The sequence below is a fragment of the Vulpes lagopus genome, chromosome 23, assembly GCF_018345385.1.
Source record: "Vulpes lagopus strain Blue_001 chromosome 23, ASM1834538v1, whole genome shotgun sequence".
NCBI classification, from domain to species: domain Eukaryota; kingdom Metazoa; phylum Chordata; class Mammalia; order Carnivora; family Canidae; genus Vulpes; species Vulpes lagopus.
The window spans coordinates 43,946,532-43,967,431 of NC_054846.1; the positions used below are offsets into that span (position 1 = coordinate 43,946,532).

The following is a 20,900-nucleotide window of genomic DNA, read 5'->3' on the forward strand; positions in this document are numbered from 1 at the left end:
TTAATACAATCATATCTCTCATTTTACATGGTTTTCCACATCTCAAGCTCTCTCATTCACTACACCCTGATTGTGTTACTTCTAAAATAACTGCCATCACTAAGGAAGACATGATGTGTTAGACTTTATCTGGAGGTTTTTGCAAGGCAGTGTGAAAATAATGCTGACTAACATGTAAAAGACATGACTTTAGGCAGTTGAAGAACTGTGATGACATCAATCTTAGATATTTCCATGAATGTAAATATCTCTGCATACGTGCAATAATACTGTCATCCCTTTCTGCTTTAAGAATAGAGAAACAAAAGCATTCCAACACGCCACTAAATATGTATTACATTTCATTGCCATAATTTCAAAATGTGTGTCCTGCTATCCTTTCCAGCAGTACCTAGTAAATTGTTGACTATGACAAATGCTTTAGTTTAATACACAAAATATTCATGGAGCAATAAAGCAGTGTCCCAGGGCTGTCTGAACCATAAACTGCTGTAATTAGACTCACCGTAAAACCTACAGAGCTCTGCTTTTCAGTTCAAGGTCACAATTAATTAAACCGAAATGACATTTGTACCTACTGGTCTTTCACTGTTCCAGGGACTTTTGCAGAAAGAATCCCACAAAGCAATAAAATCAGTGGAAAGCAATATAACAAACTCACTGGCATCAATGAGCAAACACGGGTCAAAAGGTCAAGTTTTCAAAAATTACACACCTCCTAATGGGCATTCAGGAGCTTCGAAATGCCACAATAATTTTCCCATCTGCTACATTCCAAAAATGGAACGCCAAGAGCTGGGATTATGGGCCAATGCTAACTGAAAATTCTACTGAGAAAAATCATAGGAATCAAAAAGTTGAGTTGAATTTCACCTAGCTCTACACTAATCCAAGTTGATTTGAGATTCTTAGAAGTAGCCTCGACTCCTGTAGGATCCACATCTCTGGTTTATCCGTAATGAAGAGTACTTCAGATAGGACTTGTGGATATGATACCTTTGAACTTTCAAGTATATTTTCCAGACTGAGTCAGGCGATGGGGCATTATTTTAAAGAAGCCCAAGAAGTCACATACACTTTTGAAATCCTTAGTTTTGAATAATGGTATATATAATCTTCTTATTTTATACATATGTATATTTTTTTTGAGGAACTGATCACTATTTTTACAGGACCAAATCTCTTAAGGAGATACAGCAAAGGTAAAAGCACCTTTTATCTTTGTAGAAATACACTTTCTTCATAAATGAGAAAGGATCAAGCATGTGCCTGGTATAGTCAGCCCTGCATAAATTATCTCCTCCCCAGCATTCACCTACTCACTGCAGTAGAACCCATACTCACAAACCCATATGCTCATGGAAGCAGAGCATACTAAGTACAAATTCATGTATTTTAAGTCAAGAACAAAAGCTAATGAGCTCTTTGCGGACTGAACAAAAAATCAGTGGTGCAGTGTTCAATATAGGAGCATATATTACAGTCAGTTCAATTCACCTTGCTTTAAATATCTACCATATGCCAAACACTGTGAGAAGAACATATTTTTCAGTAATACCAAAAAGATGCTTCACCTCTGGATTAAGTCATGAGTTGGAATAAGTGTGTTTTATTTCACTGATGTGGAATGTTGTGCCAGTTAAATTAATTCATCATGAAGGACTACAAACACTTGAAGTAATTACATGAATGCTCTTATAATCTCTACTGGCAATTGTGTGGTGGCAGGGCCGTGCTCAGAGCTCAGTCTATGAAGATTCATGATGTTACGTTTCCTTTTTCTCCTTAATACAAACTCACAACACTGTCACTGAAACTAGGTATACCTGCTGACACTTGGCATATTTGAATCTTAAGAACTGATCAATTGATTGATCAATATCTGAGGTTCTGGCTTACTCACGTGTGAATACTCACACCAAATGGGTGGCCAGGAAGTAATTAGAATCCCATTTTCCCCTTGATAATGCTCATTGAAAATGTTCCTTCCTCCCCCATCTCCCTACCAACGAACAATGAAATAGGGATCCTCTCATTCAACACCATCACACTGGTCTCTTTAATTTTCCCACAGAATCATGGCTCTCCGTAGTTTGTCTAAATTCTACCACTATTCTACACGAGCTGAACGGTCCTTTGTGAACTGGCCTGGGAAACTAAGCATCATTATAGACCATTGTTTAAAGTTCCATACAAGGAAAAAAAAAAGTTCCATACAAGGAATTTTCAGAATTATTTTAACAGTACATTCCATTCTGTAGCTTGCAATCCCTTCTGTGTTTGCAGAAAATATCTTTAATTCAGGAAAGAAAATGATAGCACCTGCAAAGAGACTTGTCTTTCCTGCCAGCAAAGAACTTCCTTCAAAAATCTGAATTCTGTAATATTAATTGCTTACCTATTACCCACTTCCCTCCTCACCAATCCAATACAGTAAGCAAATCACCCATCAGAATTAAGGACATTTAAAAAAATGTAGATAGAGGAAAATGATTAAAATGCTCCTCAGTAGTTAAGAAATTGTAGAGTGCTTTGGATAGAAACTGATCTTGCCATCTCTTTTGGATTAACACCCTTAATATCAGAAGAAAAAAATACTGATGCATTTGAAACACCAACAGCATTCTTGGTAATACACTTATTTGAACAGAAATTTATATCCACATTGAAGTCAAAATTGATTCCAGGCATCTTGGATTTTCCACTACTTAGTATTTCCAAGATTTACTTATACTGCAGGTAAACCCAGTGAATTAACCAAACTAGACACAAATAACCCACTCATTTTTGTCTGGATTAATGCAAAGAGATCACTGTAGTACCTTTTCTAGTAGACATGTCAAAATGTCAGAGCAAATTAATAAGCTATTGTCTATAAAACCTCTTCTAAACTTACCACCAAAACTGCAAAATAGTTGTCTCATGGGAGTATAAGATGACTAGTCAGCAAATTTCTAGGACAGATGTAAAAACAAACTTTAATTACGCCACTTAGATCCAGGTCTAACTAAAAATATCCTTTGTATTATTACATTATTCCTTGCTTTTGAGCCTTAGCTACTGGATCCCCACACACCTCTCCTGTACTAATGGAGTCAATGAAAGCACTATAAAAGAATATATTTCATTATGAGTGGGATTTATCTCCTGGGCACCATCTTTGACCCTTCTGATAAGTGCCCTCTAGATGGTTCTCACTATAGTACAGCAGTTTAGCAGGTAACAATTTCCAAGAAGGTAGAAAAATGAGGTTTAAGTGCAAACCTTGCTATTCAATTCCCAGCTTCTCACTCAGAACCTCTCTAACTCCATTAAAAAAATATTAGCACAGCCCTATTTTGGTATTTTCCATTAGCTCCTTCAACATCACACATGAAGAGTCAAACCAAAGCTCACAGTTTTCTCATGACTCTCTTTCCAGGCCAGCTGTAAAAATGAGAAGGCTTAAGTTGATGTACCCCAAGGACATGAAATTGGAGAATTTCAAATGCCACCTACACCTTTCAAATGCCATTGGCAGGAGGGCAGGTGTTCTCTTTTAGGAGAGCTCTAACTTGCTCCATTACTCCAGCAATACCTATGACTCATACCTCACCCTCAATTTCAGAAAACTATTCCATGAGGTCAGCAGGTCACTAGACTTTCTAAAAGTCAGGACTGAGAGAACACCACAGAATCCTTTGCCAACCCATTAGATGGATGAATTCAGAAGACTTCAGAAATAAAACCACCAACTGGTAATGAAATCCAGACCCATAGCTACACTTGGCTATATGGCAGGATTTATTTCCATGAAATAGCATGTTATTTTATCTCCTAAAGCACATTCATTTTCAATTTACAAAATTCTCTCCAAGCATAAACAAAAAAGACCAAGTAAAAGGAAATTTATTTGTATTACCTTCTTCTGATCTTCGAGCTTGTGACTCACTGGATTCTTCCCATGTCTGTTCATCTCTGAAGATAAATCCATCACATTAGGTTCTTGCTTTTCAAAATGGAATCTCTTCAAAAAAGCAGCAAACTAATCCAAGATGCAATCACTAGGAAAACACTGGCATGCCACATTTCCCATCACACACCATCTCCGAACTTCATCAAGTCCATGGAATGATTAAAAAGTCCATTGATTTAATGGAAAAGATGAACTTTGCAATTTACTCCTGGGACTTTCCAAATCAGCATATCGTTTTTAAATGCTGATGTCTCAAAAACAAAATATTCACCAAGAAATCTTAACTCCAACTGCTATCTTCTTTCTTCACAGTTTTCCATTTTAATAAATAATTACACAGTTCTCGTAAACCTGTGATTAAAAAAAAGGCACACAGTTAATTCTCCCCCATTATTTACAGTACAATTAAGAAAACCTATCTGAAATATGTAATTTTGAAAAAAAAATTTAGGGATGGATTGTATTTCACATAAAAGCAAGAGCAAGTGAAAAGCATTATTCTTTACCCTTATGGCCTTGAAAAATACCAAATATGATACCTGAATTAAAGCAGAATATTAAAACCAGTGATTCACAGCACATCAGAACTAAAAATCAAGAGAAAATACACAAAACTCATCAAATGTATACACGCTCCATGACCACTCATTAATTTCAGTATTCGCAGAACTACAGAATTTAGAGAACAGCCCAATATATGTAGACATGATGCTAGCCTGACAGTTTCCATAAATAACTTTATTTAAATTTTAAAATTAATTTATAGGGATCCCTGGGTGGCGCAGCGGTTTGGCGCCTGCCTTTGGCCCAGGGCGCGATCCTGGAGACCCGGGATCGAATCCCACATCGGGCTCCCGGTGCATGGAGCCTGCTTCTCCCTCTGCCTGTGTCTCTGCCTCTCTCTCTCTCTCTGTGACTATCATAAATAAATAAAAATTAAAAAAAAATTAATTTATAAAATGGTTATTACTCTATTTTAAGATGTGTAGTTTGAGAGGGGAAGCAAATTTTTGTTGTCTAATAAATAGGTAGTAACAGGACTAGAATAGAATTCAGATACCTTTGAATCCAAAACCCATTCTTTGTCCTACACAGTTGTCTCAATTGATATTATATATTTTGTCCACAAAGAACCCACAAATAGCTTGTCAGGTACCTTGCTGAATTATGAATGCATAAAGCATTCTCCTTTTTAAAAAAAAGTCATACAATCTAGTGGTTTCCAAATCCTGTTAGAAAATGTAATAATCGGGATCCCTGGGTGGCGCAGCGGTTTGGCGCCTGCCTTTGGCCCAGGGCGCGATCCTGGAGACCCGGGATCGAATCCCGCGTCGGGCTCCCGGTGCATGGAGCCTGCTTCTCCCTCCGCCTGTGTCTCTGCCTCTCTCTCTCTCTCTCTGTGACTATCATAAATAAATAAAAAATTAAAAAAAAAAAAAAAGAAAATGTAATAATCTGGGAATAATGTTCATCATACAGACTCCTTGCATCCACCTAACAATTAACACTGCTAATGGAGAAGCTACAGGGTAATGCTTAGAAATTTGTGCTTTTTTTTCCCCCATTTCTTCAAGACACTCCCAATGCAGGAAAACCCCTGAAGAGTCGAAACCTCCCTCTACTGTAGGCCTTCCCAAACTTGTCTGCACTTTGGAATCAAGGGAAGCTTCAAAAACCATTGATTCTTGTGTCCAATCCCCAGAGACTCTGATTTAATTAGTCTGGTTATGACCTGAGTCTTGGAACCGCTGCCCTAATATATAAAATCCCTTAACATAATTGACCAACCGCTGCTTGAATACATTAAATAAGAGGAAGCAGGATCTTGGGAGGCAGTTCCTTCCATACCGAAGCAGTTCTGGTCTTTAAACAGTTGTTCCTAATTTGGAGATGAATTCTGGCTTCCTAAATACATCTATACATTTGTAATTATTTATATCCTTGAAGTCATCAATATACACAAAATATTTTCAATTTCCTCTTTTATCTGACAATTCTTCAAGTATCACTTTATTCAGGTTAGCCATCCCTAGCACCCCCAACAATTCCTTATTACCCTGGTTATTTACTTAAGAGGTTTCACTTTTTATATGACTCATAAACTGTGCTATCAAGAGCTGAGCACAAGGGTTCAGCATGATGTATTCCCTTTAAGAAATCACTGCCAGGTTCCACAAAACAAGGCAAGCCAAGCATAAAATACATGATAAAGTAGACAGTGTGAAAAATCAGCTCCTGAACTGCCTTTTGTACCTTTCCATACACTGTCTCCCGGCTAGCCAGTATTTTGCCAAGCTATGCTCCTTTTTGAAGTCCTCTGATATGGTACAGAGGTATATTTAGATTGTGTACTAATGGGAATGTCACCAGCAAAGAAAACAGCATTGGGCCAATGCTTGGACATGACAGAACACATGGCTAATAGGAGGAGTTCATAGAAAATCAGAGTCACTGAAAATTTTGGAGAAGAAATGAAGCATAATAGAATCTGTGGTTTTAAAAGTTCATCCTGACTGCACTATAGAAGATAAATGGAAGGGAACAAAACTTTTGGCAGAAAAACATTATGGGGATTACCTAAATAACCAAAGAAAGTGACAATAGTATCCGGAACTAGTATAGGAGCTGATAGGATGAAAAGAATGACAAAATTAAGTAATATCATATTTAAAAGGTGCAGATGACAGAGTTGGTAATTGACTGGACATGAGTGTGGGTGTGTAATGTAAGGGTGCATGAGCACAGGGAGGATTAGATCATCTAAAACAGCAAATACCAAAAATCAATCAATCAATCAATCAATCAAACAGCAAATCCCACAAGAGAAGCACTTTGGCCAAAAGAAGGTAAGAGAATTTGTAAAGCAAACAAAAGTTGCTTGCTAAAATCCAGAAAATTACAAGCCAATCTCACTGATGGACATAGAAGCAAAAATCCTAAAGGATCAACAAACTGAATCGAGTAATGTATAAAATGAATCATATTTGAATTCCAAGTTGGTGCTATGCCAGGAATAAAGATTGGTTTAAGATTTGAAAATCAATCAGTGTAACTCATCACATTAACAAAATAAGGAAGAAAAATGATACACTCATCTCTACTGGTGCAGAAACATAATTTGACAAATTAAGTATTGATTCATCTCACACACATACACAAACTCTTGGAGAAGGAAGACTAGGAAAGGACTTCCAAAGTCTTCCTTCAGCTTCAGATAAAGTGTATTCACAAAATATCTACAGCAACTTATCGGTAAAACATTAAAGACTTTCCATTTGCTCAGGAACAGCACATAAGGACCTGCTAATATAAATTCTATTCAATATTGTACTTAACGTCCTACCATGTAGTGATATAAGAAAATATGAGAGAGGGATGACGGGAGGGAGAGGGATACAGGCAAGCAGTATAAGCACTGGAAAGGAAGAAACAGAACTTTTATTTATAAATGGTCTGATGATGTATACAGAAAATATTAAAGAATCAAGAGATAAATTACTAGAATTAATAATTGATTTAGCAAGTTTCCCAGACACAGAAATCAATATATAGCATCCCTTTATATTCCTTTATAATAGCAGCAAACACTCAAAGGATGAAACTTTAAAAAGATACTATTTATAGTGGCATTAAAAATATCAAATATCTTGAAATAGATCTCCCAAGAGATGGTAAAAACCTTATGATAAAGCAATAAAACATCAAAAAGTAAAAATCTAAACAGAAGAGTATGTTATATTCATAAACTATAAGGTTGAATACTGCAGAAATGCCAATTCACACCTAAAAAATTTATAGACTCAGTGTATTATCAATCAAAATTCCAAATTTCTTTTTATAACTTCAAAAGATGCTTCTAAAATATATATGGGAAAGAAAAACAATATTAAAACCCAAGACATTTATGAAGAACAAGTTGAAACTATTTGCTCTGCCATATGTTAAGAAATATAAACCAACAGTAAATACAATGGTACATAACTGGTGCAAGGATAGACAAGTTAACCAATGGACATAGAAAGCCCAGAAACAAACTCTTGACACATACGGTCACTTGATTCATAACAAAGGTGAAATTACAAGGCCTTGGGAAGAAGTTTTTTCAATAAAGTTCTGGCTCAATTAGATATGCATGTAGGTAAAAAATGAAATTTGACCTCTACTTCACATCAAAAATAAATTGCAGGTGGATTATATAGATCTACCTGTGACAAGAAGGGGGAATACTTTCATAATCTGACGGAAGAGAAACAAGAGGTTGAAAGCACTAAAAATAAAGAAAAAGATGATAACTAAGATAACATTAAAATCAAGAACTTTTATTCATCAGATTATACCAATAAGAAAATATAAATGCAACCGAGAGAGTAGGAAAAGATACTTGCTATAAATGCAACTATATCCATACAATCAAGAAAAGACAGAAAACAGACAAAAATATTTGAATAGGTGCTCCACAAAAGTAAAAAATAACAGGCATAGAAAACAAATTCAGGATGTTTGCTGTGGTTTAAGAATGGGGAAAACCGGGTGTGTCTAAAAGGGACAGTGTAAACAAGTCTTATAGTAATGGAATAATTCTATCCTAATTGTGGAGGTGGTTACATGATCTATACATGCAATAACATTATTATACACACACATAAATGAGTGTATATAAAGTTGGTGAAATATGAGTGAACTCTGGTAATTATACCAATGTCAATTTCCTGGCTTTGACTCTGTACTATAGTTACAATGTTACCACTGGGAGAAACTAGGTACATAAAATGTCCCTATACTTTCTTTCCCACCACTTTTTATAAATCTGAAATTATTTAAAAATAAAAAGTGAGAAAAAAGAGGGTGTACAAATAGCCAATAAACAAGTAAATACCTTAATTATATTAGGAAAATGCTAATGTAAACCAAGGTTTGTAATTTGTCCTCTACCCAAAGGATTCTAAAAAATGACAATACCTTCAACAAAGTAGGTTTAAGGGAACACACTAAACACAATAAAGCCCATAGATGAAAAACTCACAGCTAACATCATACTCAATGGTGAAAAACTTAAAGCTTTCCTCCTAAGATCAGGAACATGACAGGGATGTCCACTTTCACCACCTGATTCAACATAGTACTGGAAGTTCCAGCCACAGCAATCAGACAACAAAGAGGAATAAAAAGCATCTGCATTGATAACAAAGAAGTAAATCTTTCACTATTTGCAGTTGACATGATACTATATATAGAAAACCTGGGATGCCTGAGTTGCTCAGTGATTGAGCGTCTGCCTTTGGCTCAGGTTGTGATCCCAGGGTCCTGCGATTGAGTCCCACATCGGGCTCCCTGCATGGAGCCTGCTTCTCCCTCTGCCTGTGTCTCTGTCTCTCTGTGTCTCTCATGAATAAATAAATAAAATAAAATTTAAAAAGAAAAGAATTTTAAAAAAGAAAACCATAGCTGGGGGCATCACAATGCCAGATTTCAGGTTGTACTACAAAGCTGTGGTCATCAAGACAGTGTGGTACTGGCACAAAAACAGACACATAGATCAATGGAACAGAACAGAGAATCCAGAAGTGGATCCTCAACTTTATGGTCAACTAATATTTGATAAAGGAGGAAAGACTATCCACTGGAAGAAGACAGTCTCTTCAATAAATGGTGCTGGGAAAATTGGACATCCACATGCAGAAGAATGAAACTAGACCACTCTCTTTCACCATACACAAAGATAAACTCAAAATGGATGAAAGATCTAAATGTGAGACAAGATTCCATCAAAATCCTAGAGGAGAACACAGGCAACACACTTTTTGAACTCGGCCACAGTAACTTCTTGCAAGATACATCCACGAAGGCAAAAGAAACAAAAGCAAAATGAACTATTGGGACTTCATCAAGATAAGAAGCTTTTGCACAGCAAAGGATACAGTCAACAAAACTCAAAGACAACCTACAGAATGGGAGAAGATATTTGTAAATGACGTATCAGATAAAGGGCTAGTTTCCAAGATCTATAAAGAACTTATGAAACTCAACACCAAAGAAACAAACAATCCAATCATGAAATGGGCAAAATACATGAAGAGAAATCTCACAGAGGAAGACATAGACATGGCCAACATGCACATGAGAAAATGCTCTGCAGCACTGGCCATCAGGGAAATACAAATCAAAACCACAATGAGATCCCACCTCACACCAGTGAGAATGGGGAAAATTAACAAGGCAGGAAACCACAAATGTTGGAGAGGATGCGGAGAAAAGGGAACCCTCTTACACTGTTGGTGGGAATGTGAACTGGTGCAGCCACTCTGGAAAACTGTGTGGAGGTTCCTCAAAGAGTTAAAAATAGACCTGCCCTACGACCCAGCAATTACATTGTGTGTGTGTGTGTGTGTATATATATATATATATATATACACACACACACAATGGACATACATATGGTATATAGAGACAATGAATATTATTCAGCCATATAAAAGAAATAAATCTTGCCATTTGCAATGACATTGATGGAACTAAAGAGTATAATACTACATGAAATAAGTCAATCAGAGAAAGACAAATAGCATTATGATTTCATTCATATGTGGAATTTAAGGGGAAAAAAAAACAAATGAACAAAGGAAAAGAGAGAGAGAGAGAGACAAACCAAGGAACAGACTCTTAACTATAGACAATAAAATGATGGTTACCAGAGGGGAAGTTGGGGGAAGGTATGTGAAATAAGTGATGGGGATTAAGAGTACACATCATGACGAGCACTGAGTAATGTATAGAATTGTTGAAACACTATATGGTATATCTGAGACTAATATAACATTCTACATTAACTATACTGAAATTAAAATTAAAAACTGAGTAAGTTTTTTTAAAATGACAACACCAAGTGTTGGCAAAGTCATGGAAAAGCAAGAACATGCTGGCCAAAGTACAAACTGGTACAATCATCATGCAAAAATAGTTATTTTTTTTTTTTTACCAAAAATTGGTAACTGCAAACCTACTAAGTTTGAAGATACATATACTATATAACCCAGCAATAATACTCCTAGGCTTGTACTGTTCAAAAATAAATGTATAGGGATGTCTGGGTGGTTCAGTGGTTGGGTGGCTACCTTCAGCTCAGGTCATGATCCCAGGATTCAGGATCGAGTCCTGCATCGGGCTCCTGTGAGGGGCCTGCTTCTCCCTCTGCCTATGTTTCTACTGCTCTCTTTTTCTCTCCCTGTGTCTCTGTCTCTCATGAATAAATAAATAAATCTTTTAAAAAACAAAAATATATGTATATGTGCATTAAGAAAAATGCACAAGACAGTTCATTTAGAAAGGCCAAAAATAGGGAAATAGCACAAAAGTCCAACATCACAATGGGTAAATAAATTGTGGTATATTACAAAAGAGATAAGCATACATTTTGAAAAATGAGCAAGCTAGAAACATATATCAATATAAACAAATATCAAAAATATTAAACTCTAAACTGAAAGAATATATACTGTAAGATTCAATTTATGTTCAAAACATGTGAACTACAGTGTTGGAAGTCAGGACAGTGGTTATCTTTGGTGAGGGAGACAGAAAGCGTTCAAAAAAAAAAAAACCACATTATTTTAGAGAGAGAGCACACAAGCATTGTGAGTAGGGGCAGAAGGAGAGGGAGATAGAAACCCAAGCAGATTCCAAGCTCAGCTTGATCCCACCACCCAGAGATCATAACCTGATCTCGGACAGAAAGGGTTTGAATGGAATTTAACTGGAGTGCTGTCAATATTCCATTCTGTGCCTTGGGTGAGCATGACATGGATGCTAGCTTTGTAACAAGTCAGTGAACTATAAATTCACATTCTGTGTAGTTTTCTTAATGTCTCATATGTTTTGTGATAAAAACAATAAGCTGAGAAAAAATTCAGATATATTTTGTCTTTGGTATTCCCATTAATGGTCTTTCCAATGAGCAACAAATAAGTACCTAAGTTAAACTGATGGAATCTGTAACTTGTGGGCATCATTCTTCTTTAAGGTGATGGACCTATGGTTTGATTATGGCACAGAATTTTGCCTGAGAACAATGTCATCCTTTAGCCAGTACATGGCTTGTCAAATATCAGAAAATGTACTCATGAAGACCAGTACCTGAGCAAGGTAAGGGGACCTGTGGCAGCAGACTAGAGTGAATCATCAGAGAGGTAAATTACGCAGTCTTCTCTGATTGCAGATCAAAGATGTGTAAGCCTCAGGAACAGGATGTGGAATTTCCGGTAGGAATGTTTGCCTGAATTTATTTATAAAAGGGACTCTACTTGAAAGAGTAATTTGCCAAGGTAAGGGGATTCCGGCTGGAGGAAGCAGTAGCTATCACTGGGAAAAGGAGCTGAGGAGAGATCTGAAATGTCCAGCTCAAAGAGAGATCACAGCCCAGGTCAAGGGAGGTAAAATCAAAGGGACCCCACAGTGAAATCTTCAATAGCTAAGGTAAATAACAACACCGGAGTCAGTTTAAATAGCCCCCAGGCCTAGAGAACAAAACCATCTTACTTACCATAGCATCAGCCAATATGAAAACTTCTACCTCTGTATCTCTCCCCTTTTCCCCATCTTCCCTACAGAAGACCCTATTGAGTTGGCGAGGAGGTGAAAAAAGGTCCCTTCCAAGTGGCAGGAATGTAGAAGTAAGCGGCACAAGCATGCAGTTTGGGTTTGGGTGAAGAGGAAGAAGCTTTTGTATAAACGTGTTTATAAATACATAGGAATAAATATTCTAAATCATAAATTGAAATTTTTTGTGACCTAAAGTGACAAGAAACAATCCAAATTTGCATCCAATGACAGAGAAACAATTAATTCTACTAATAACTTTTTTTTTAAAGATTTTATTATTTATTCAGGATAGACAGAGAGAGAGAGGCAGAGACACACAGGCAGAGGGGGAAGCAGGCACCATGCCGGGAGCTTGACACAGGACTCAATCCTGGGTCTCCAGGATCACACCCTGGGCCAAAGGCAGGCACTGAACCGCTGAGCCACCAGGGATCTCCTCTACTAACAAGCTTGAAGAAACAGGAGAGAAGTTTGGAACAGATTTAGATTTAGGAATCACCAGTCTGCAGAGATCATGCAGAGAAGTTATCCAGAGTAAGAAAAGTACCAAGGGAAGAACGCCAGGGGGAAGATCCAAATTCTCTTGACAATACTGCCAAATGATCTCCAAAAGGAAAATCTTATCATACCACTTAATTAAAATTATCAATGGTTCCCTAACACCTAAAGCCAAAGAGAAAATAAGATAAAAATTCTTAGCATGTCACTCAACACTCTTCCCATCATGACTCTTTTTAACTTTATAATTTCATTTATCAACACTTCCCAGGTTCTTTTTTTGTTTTTAAAGATTTCATTTATTTATTCATGAGAGACACAGAAAGAGGGGCAGACACATAGGCAGATAGGGAAGCAGGCTCCCTGTGGGGAGCCTGATGTGGAACTCCATCCCAGGACCCCAGGATCATGCCCTGGGCCAAAGGCAGGCACTCAACCGCTGAGCCACCATGCATCTCTATACTTCCCAGGTTCTATATTTTGTTGCACTTATACAAAAAATCTTCGAGTTCCTGAAGATAAAATGACATTTCACACCTTTAGCACTAACATATCTGCAAGTGCTACACAATCCACTTGTCAAAGTTCTAGTTATCCTTTAAAACTTTCCTCAAACCATGTCTTCAGAAGGTTTCACTTTATGTTCCCAACTTTGCTGCAGACAAGTCAGGTTTTCCTTTCCCAATGTTCTGGAAGGCATTAAATACAACCCTCTCCCATGCTTTCACACACACCTAATTACTTGTCCCCCACTAGACTGTCAGCCCTGATAAACCTTCTGAGAATCCTCAAGTTATAACACAACACCTGGAGGCTGATAATTATTCATTAAAGGATTCATGTCAAGCTGAAGAAAATATATGAGATTCATACACACACACACACACACACACACACAAATAACCTCCTGTAAACCTAAAAAGATTATACCAAAATTGATTCATTCTATGAAAAAAATATAATGTTTAGAAAGAACAATAAGCCTTTTCTGAATTTATTTTAGCCACACTCTTTTTAACTGAGGAGTCACATGCATACAATAAAGTACAAAAATCTTATGTGTACAGCATGAGCTACACTGTTAATCACCACCCATATGGAGATATAGAACATTTTCAGAACTCCAGAAGATCCTTTCATTCCTTCCTCCCTTAATAGGTAACCATATTCCGTTTTATCACTGTAGATTTATCTGTCCTTAAAACATCACATTGAGTGAAATCATAAATCATGTATCCACTTGTTTCCCCTTGTTTTCAACATTAAATCTGTAGGATTCGTCTGTGTAATTGTAAGTAGCAGTTCATTCTTCTGCTCTATGGAAGGGATGGTTGTGTTAACAGGTCCCAATTCATGTAACTGACCAAAATGAAGTCCAATTCAACAGTAGGATTTTTTATTATCTTGAACTCAATATCCTAATTCAGGCTTTCTGGACTCTTCATTTTAAGAAAGAAAGAAAAGAAAAGAAAAAAAAAAGAAAAGAGAGAAGAGAAGAGAAGAGAGAGAAAGAAGAAAGAAAAAAAGAAAGAAAGAAAGAGAAAGAAAGAAAGAAAAGAAGAAAGAAAGAAAGAAAGAGAAAGAAAAGAAGAGAAGAGAAGAGAAAAGAAAAGAAAAGAAAAGAAAAGAAAAGAAAAAGAAAAGAAAAGAAAAGAAAAAGAAAAGAAAAAAGAATAGAATTAGAGTTCGCTTTATTTCACATAATTTTCCCAGGCTCTGTGACCTCTATTCAAGTCCAAGAGAATGCAAAATAATCAACAGTTCCTGTGGTCAGACTACTGACAAAGTAACAAATCACACATCCAGAAAACCATTAAAAATTACTGGAAATTGCTTTTAGAATTTTAAGTATTAGAGGTGAATGGCCATTGTGTAACTCTTTAAATTCTGGTATTTGTTAAATATTCTTCACATGACTAAATCAGTATCTCTGAAGTGCAAAAAGAAAAAAAAAAAAAAAAAAAAAAACGGATCCAGGAGCAATGGAAAGAGTTAAGAAGTTGCTCCAGCAGAAGTGGGTCCTGGAGTGAGAAGTTCTACTTGCCTTTCCACTACCATGTCCTAGATCAAAGACACTAGTGTTTCGTACAATAAAGGACTCGAACACTATAAAAATATTTAAAAAGTATTATAATAATATGACTCACAAAAAAATGTTAAATCTTTTTTGATAAACTTCAATATCCATTCATGATTTAAGTATAAAAAAAAAATAATAGAAGTAGCCCTAGCAAAAAATACATTCTTAATGGTGAACTATAAGAATAGATACAATTTAGGGATCCCTGGGTGGCGCAGCGGTTTGGCGCCTGCCTTCGGCCCGGGGCGCGATCCTGGAGACCCGGGATCGAATCCCACATCGGGCTCCCGGTGCATGGAGCCTGCTTCTCCCTCTGCCTGTGTCTCTGCCTCTCTCTCTCTGTGACTATCATAAATAAATAAAAATAAATCTTTAAAAAAAAAAGAATAGATACAATTTATATGAAGTTTAAAAATATTAGTAAGTAGTGTTTATAAATACAAATAAAGTATCATCTTATATATGAAATAATAAATCTCTCAAAGTCAAAAATAAGAAAAAGATGCCTGCTATCATCATACTCACAAACCACTATAGTATAGGCACTTATCACCATAGTAAGGCAAAAAAATCAATAAGCAATATAAGGATAGGAAAGGAAGAAAAAAATGTTTGCATAAAATATTGACAACATAGAACATTTGAGAGAAATTATAAACAAATTATTTCAACTAAACAAGACTATTACTTATAATATGCCAGCAAAAAATATACTTTTCATATAAGTTACAATAAAAACAGCAAAAGAAAATATAATTTTAAAAAAATTTCCACTAGTAAGAGAAACAGGATATAATGTCCTCAGAGAAAAAAACTAAAAAAATGTATTAAGATCGGAGCTCAGTCAGTTAAGTGTCTGCCTCCAGCTCAGGTCCTGTTCTCCTGGTTCCGGGATCCATTCTGGAGTCGCAGGCTCCCTGCCCAGTGGGTAGTTGGCTTCTCCCTCTGTCCCTCCACCACCCCGCTGTGTGCTCTCTTTCTCACTCACTCTCTCTCTCCCAAACAAGTAAATAAGTGAATCTAAATCTATCTACCCATCTCTCTCTATATATGTGTGTGTGTGTGTGTGTATATATATATATATATATATATATATATATATATATATATATCAAGACAGCAGGTTTTTTTCTGAGGTGGGGACATGAAAATCTGCTTGGGAAGGATTACAAAGGAAGTTTTAATAATGATGTAGTATTCCATGTCTTTAAAAAAATGTCTAAAAGCAAAATGTTAAAATGTAGTAAAGTTAGATGTGAGTGCCCAGAAGTTAATCATTATTATTCATTCTGCTTTTCCTAACACTGGAAAGAGTTCACAATAAAAATAAGAAAGGCTTAAAAAGAAGAAGTTCTAGAATATAAAAACGTTTATAATAGTTAAATCAATCAAGCAAACACTAACTATGGGACTCCAGCCAGTGGGTTTCTGCAGGGCTACAACCTCCTCCTAAGTGGCATTTGCTAATGTGCCAAGAGGCAGGAGACCCTTTTTAGTTGTTCCAAGAACGCTGCTGGCATTTATGACAACGAAGGGAGAGAATGATGACTAATTACAATGCGTTAGTACAATCCAGTTCAAGGAAAAACTGTCCATAGATCTTCTGTTGACAGTTACAGTCACCATACAAGCAGCCCTGGAATATGCCTGACTTGACCATCATCTTACCTTAAGTTCCTTATCTAGAGCAAATGGCTTCTTCCCTGGTATCCTTCCCCTAATAACACTTTTTTTTTTTCTTTTCCCAGAGCTTCTTATGTGTCAGAGATCATTTCTTGTACCAGAAAGAGAAAAGATGCGTAAGGTTCCACTCTGGCCCCAGCGCCTAAGCGAAGTCCCCAGTTCCTCGCTTCAGCCAAGGGCTCAGTCAAGTTAACCTCAGGAAACCTCTACCCTCTACTAGATTCAGCTACACACAATTAAACAGAGACTTGCTGCTACCGGCTGCCCCATAAATGCCCCACAAATAATCCCTTTTTTTGCGACATCATAGTGAAACAGGCAACCAGAAAGTCAACACTAAGAGAACACAAATTTTGTGGGTTAGTTTTCAGAAAACTGCAACCCAATTATGTAAGACAAAGCAAACTTCACTCTTATATGCCAAATATCCGGGGAAAGTATTTAAATAACCACCTTGCATCCTACTTCACAAACTAACTTCTTGTAAAATTCCATCTTTCTCACTTGAGATATGCAGAGCAAATAAAAACAGGGGGGAAAACATTGTGTTCCTTGCAACATGGCTACTCTGCTTCACTGCTGTACCAGAAACGGTTGGTAGGTTATTTGCTTTATCAGATAAATTGGCTCTGCAGCCCACATTTAAAAGAACATGCATGGGTTTTCAGCAGGAAGTTTGGACTTGATTAGTTTAAGATAAAAGTACACAAGGAGGGTTGGATATCATTCTGAGCCAATAAATGTAAGTGTAATGGAGATAGAAGAGTATGAAACATTCATATTCTAAGGTATTAATGATAAGTAGAAAAAAAAGCTCGTGTCTTTTAGCTAAATTTGTTTATTGTCTGAAAACTCAATGTAGTAATTCAAGGCCAAGTGACAGGAAATTACAGTTTCCTGGCTGACATCAATTTGATCTTTGGTAGTAGTTCTGACATGGAGTTTCTAAGCCCTGAAGAGAAGGGGGAAAACACACATACATCCATAATAATTCCAATAATTCAGGTCACAACCCAGATGATAAGGCACACATTATGCACATAAACTTATGACGTATGCTTACAAAAACTTAGTACCTTATTATGTAATTTTAATCAAACTTTTTATTTGATCAGGTTCTTACATTTAGTCTATACGTGAATTTGGTTACTCACTGAAAACAGGCTCCTATAAGGGAGATGTGAAAACATATGGCTGTTTCTTGTTATAAGAGCAAATATACAATCATTTTTCCTAGGTAATCATAAAAGTAAATATACTGAGAATTGGTGAGCTAAAAAAGTTTTAAAATGTTTTCTAGTCTTCTCGCTATGAAAGGTAGTTATCTACATATTCCCTCTAAGGGAACAGAGCATTCCTCACCTTTTCTACCCATGCTCATTCCCCCATATGTAGAATTAGCGCAAGCTAGGACTGCTTGGCATTCTCTCCTTCTCCTTCTCCATTTGCCCCTACTCCTGCTTGCACAGATGCTCTCTCTCACTCTAGAAAAGATATTAATCTTAAAAAAAACATATCTACCAGTCAATGAAGACATCACTTTCTTTATTAAATGCCAGAGATTTAACCTTGACAGTCAAATTATAGAGAGCAGCTAGCATGATACAATTTTAAAACAAAACGAAATTAACAGGTGACCTTGATGCTATTCTCTGGAGGAAAATACTGGTTCCAATGGATAGAATATCTTATTTGCATTAAATTGCAAACAGGAAACCCTACAGAAATATCTGCCTAGTTCTGCATTAAAATATAAATACAAGGGAAGCCTGGCTGGCTCAGTTGGTAAAGCATATGACTCTTGACCTTGGGGTCATGGGTTCAAGTCCCTCTTTGGGAATAGAGCTTACTTAAAAAAAAAAATATATATATATACACATACACAAATATATATTCTATTTACTTAAATGATTTCAGCAACAATAATTCACATGGTATAGTACCATTTTTGATTAACAAAAAAATAGCTACATTAAGGTGCTACATACATTTTCTTTTGCTGGCCTTTCATAAAGGCCATTGCTCACTCAATCTGTAAAGCAAGAGTAAAGAGAAACTCTTTAGCCTGTCAGTAAAGATGATTTGCTTGTAAGGACTAGTTAGTTCTTCCAGGAGCTAAAAATACACAGTGAGTTACATGGAAGAACAGGAATTCCATTGGATTGAAACTCTGTTTCAATGGTGATCCTATATGTACTGCTGCTCTCAGTGGTAGAGTTATTCTTCAACCTTAAACTCTTCTTTCAAATGGACTACAGATTATAATAGCTTAAACATACAGTATTGGGATCCCTGGGTGGCGCAGCGGTTTGGTGCCTGCCTTTGGCCCAGGGCGCGATCCTGGAGACCCGGGATCGAATCCCACATCGGGCTCCCGGTGCATGGAGCCTGCTTCTCCCTCTGCCTGTGTCTCTGCCTCTCTCTCTCTCTGTATGACTATCATAAATAAATAATAATAAAAAAAAAAAACATACAGTATTTTCTGTAAGCCATGCTCGTACCATGCTCATTATCATCTCACTGAAAACTTGTGACCTTAAGGTTTTCATTCTATCCATTTTATAGACAAGGAAATTGAGGCATACAAAGGTGAAATAAGCTACCAAAAGTCATCTGGACAGAAAATGATGGAAACAGCTTGATTCTGAATTAAAAGAGTGCTTTTATTCAACTTACAGAATGAGAGTAAATATTTGCAAATGAAATATCTAATAAAGGGTTAGTATCTAAAATATATAAAGAACTCATGAAACTCAACACCCAAAAAAGAAACAGTAATCCAAAAAAAAATAGGCAGAAGAAATGAGATTCACCTACAATGAGAGATCACTTTATACCTGGGTCAGAAAGGCTAAATCAACAACATGAGAAACAACAGGTGTTGACAAGGATATAGAGAAAGGGGAACCCTCTTGCATTCGTGGTGGGAATGCCAACTGGTGCTGCTACTCTGGAAAACAGTATGGAAGTTCTTTAAAAAGTTAAAAATAGGTATTACCTTATAATCCAGCAATCGCACTATTAAGTATTTACCCAAGAAAGACAAAAATACTAATTTAAAGGCATACATACACCCTATGTATAGCAGCATTATCTACAATAGCCAGATTATGGAAACAGCTCAATGTACACTGATTGATTAGTGGACAAAGATACACACACACACACACACACACACACACATACATACATAAGATGTACATAATAAGGGGCGCCTGGGTGGCTCAGTGGTTGAGCATCTGCCTTTGGATCAGGTTGTGATCCCAGAGTCCTGGGATCGAGTCCCACATCAGGCTCCCTGGAGGGAACCTGCTTCTCCCTTTGCCTATGTCTCTGCCTCTGTGTGTGTGTGTGTGTGTCTCATGAATAAATAAAAATCTTTATTTAAAAAAAAGATGCACATTATATATATATATATATATATATACACATATATATACATACACACACACACACACACACACACACACACACACACACCATGGAATATTACTCACCCATAAAAAAGAATGAAATCTTTCCGTTTGTAATGACACGGATAGAGCTAGAGAGCATATGCTAAGCAAAATAAGTCAGAGAAAAACAAACACTATATGATTTCCCTCATATGTGTAATTTAAGGGACAAAAAAAAAACAAGCAAAAGAGAGAGAGAGGCAACCCAAAACAGACTCTTAACTACAGAGAACAAACTGATGGTTACCAGAGGGGCAGTAGGTGAGGGGGTGGGTGAAATAGGTAATGGGCGTTAGGGAGTGTACTTGTTATGAAGACCACGGGGTGATGTGTGGAAGTGCTGAATCACTATATTGTACACCTGAAACGAGAATTACACTATATGTTAACTAGCTGAAATTTAAATGAAAACTTTTAAAAGTGTGCTTTTATTGTATTATAACAGACGGTAGCTACACTTGTGTGAACACAGTATATAGACTTACTGAGTCACTATACTGTCCACCTGAGACCAACACTGTAACAATGTACGTCAACTACATTTCAATTTGAAAAAAAAAAATTGTCAGAGGGGGAAAGAAAAGTACTCCTTTAACCACTTTACTTTCCCCAGATCAGTGGGCGACTGGGGAGT

At 36.6% G+C, this 20,900-nt stretch overlaps 1 protein-coding gene across 4 annotated transcripts in view; it reads right to left on the bottom strand.

Annotated features, from left to right (window-relative positions):
- The window catches only part of NAV3 (neuron navigator 3), an 830,862-nt gene that overhangs the window by 590,340 nt on the left and 219,622 nt on the right, over positions 1-20,900 (bottom strand). For all 4 annotated transcript variants that reach the window (XM_041738590.1, XM_041738593.1, XM_041738591.1 and 1 more), the window contains one exon: positions 3,902-4,306. In XM_041738590.1, the coding sequence (XP_041594524.1) occupies positions 3,902-3,973 (72 nt within the window). In that variant the 5' untranslated portion in view covers positions 3,974-4,306. The remainder of the gene's footprint in view (positions 1-3,901; positions 4,307-20,900) is intronic.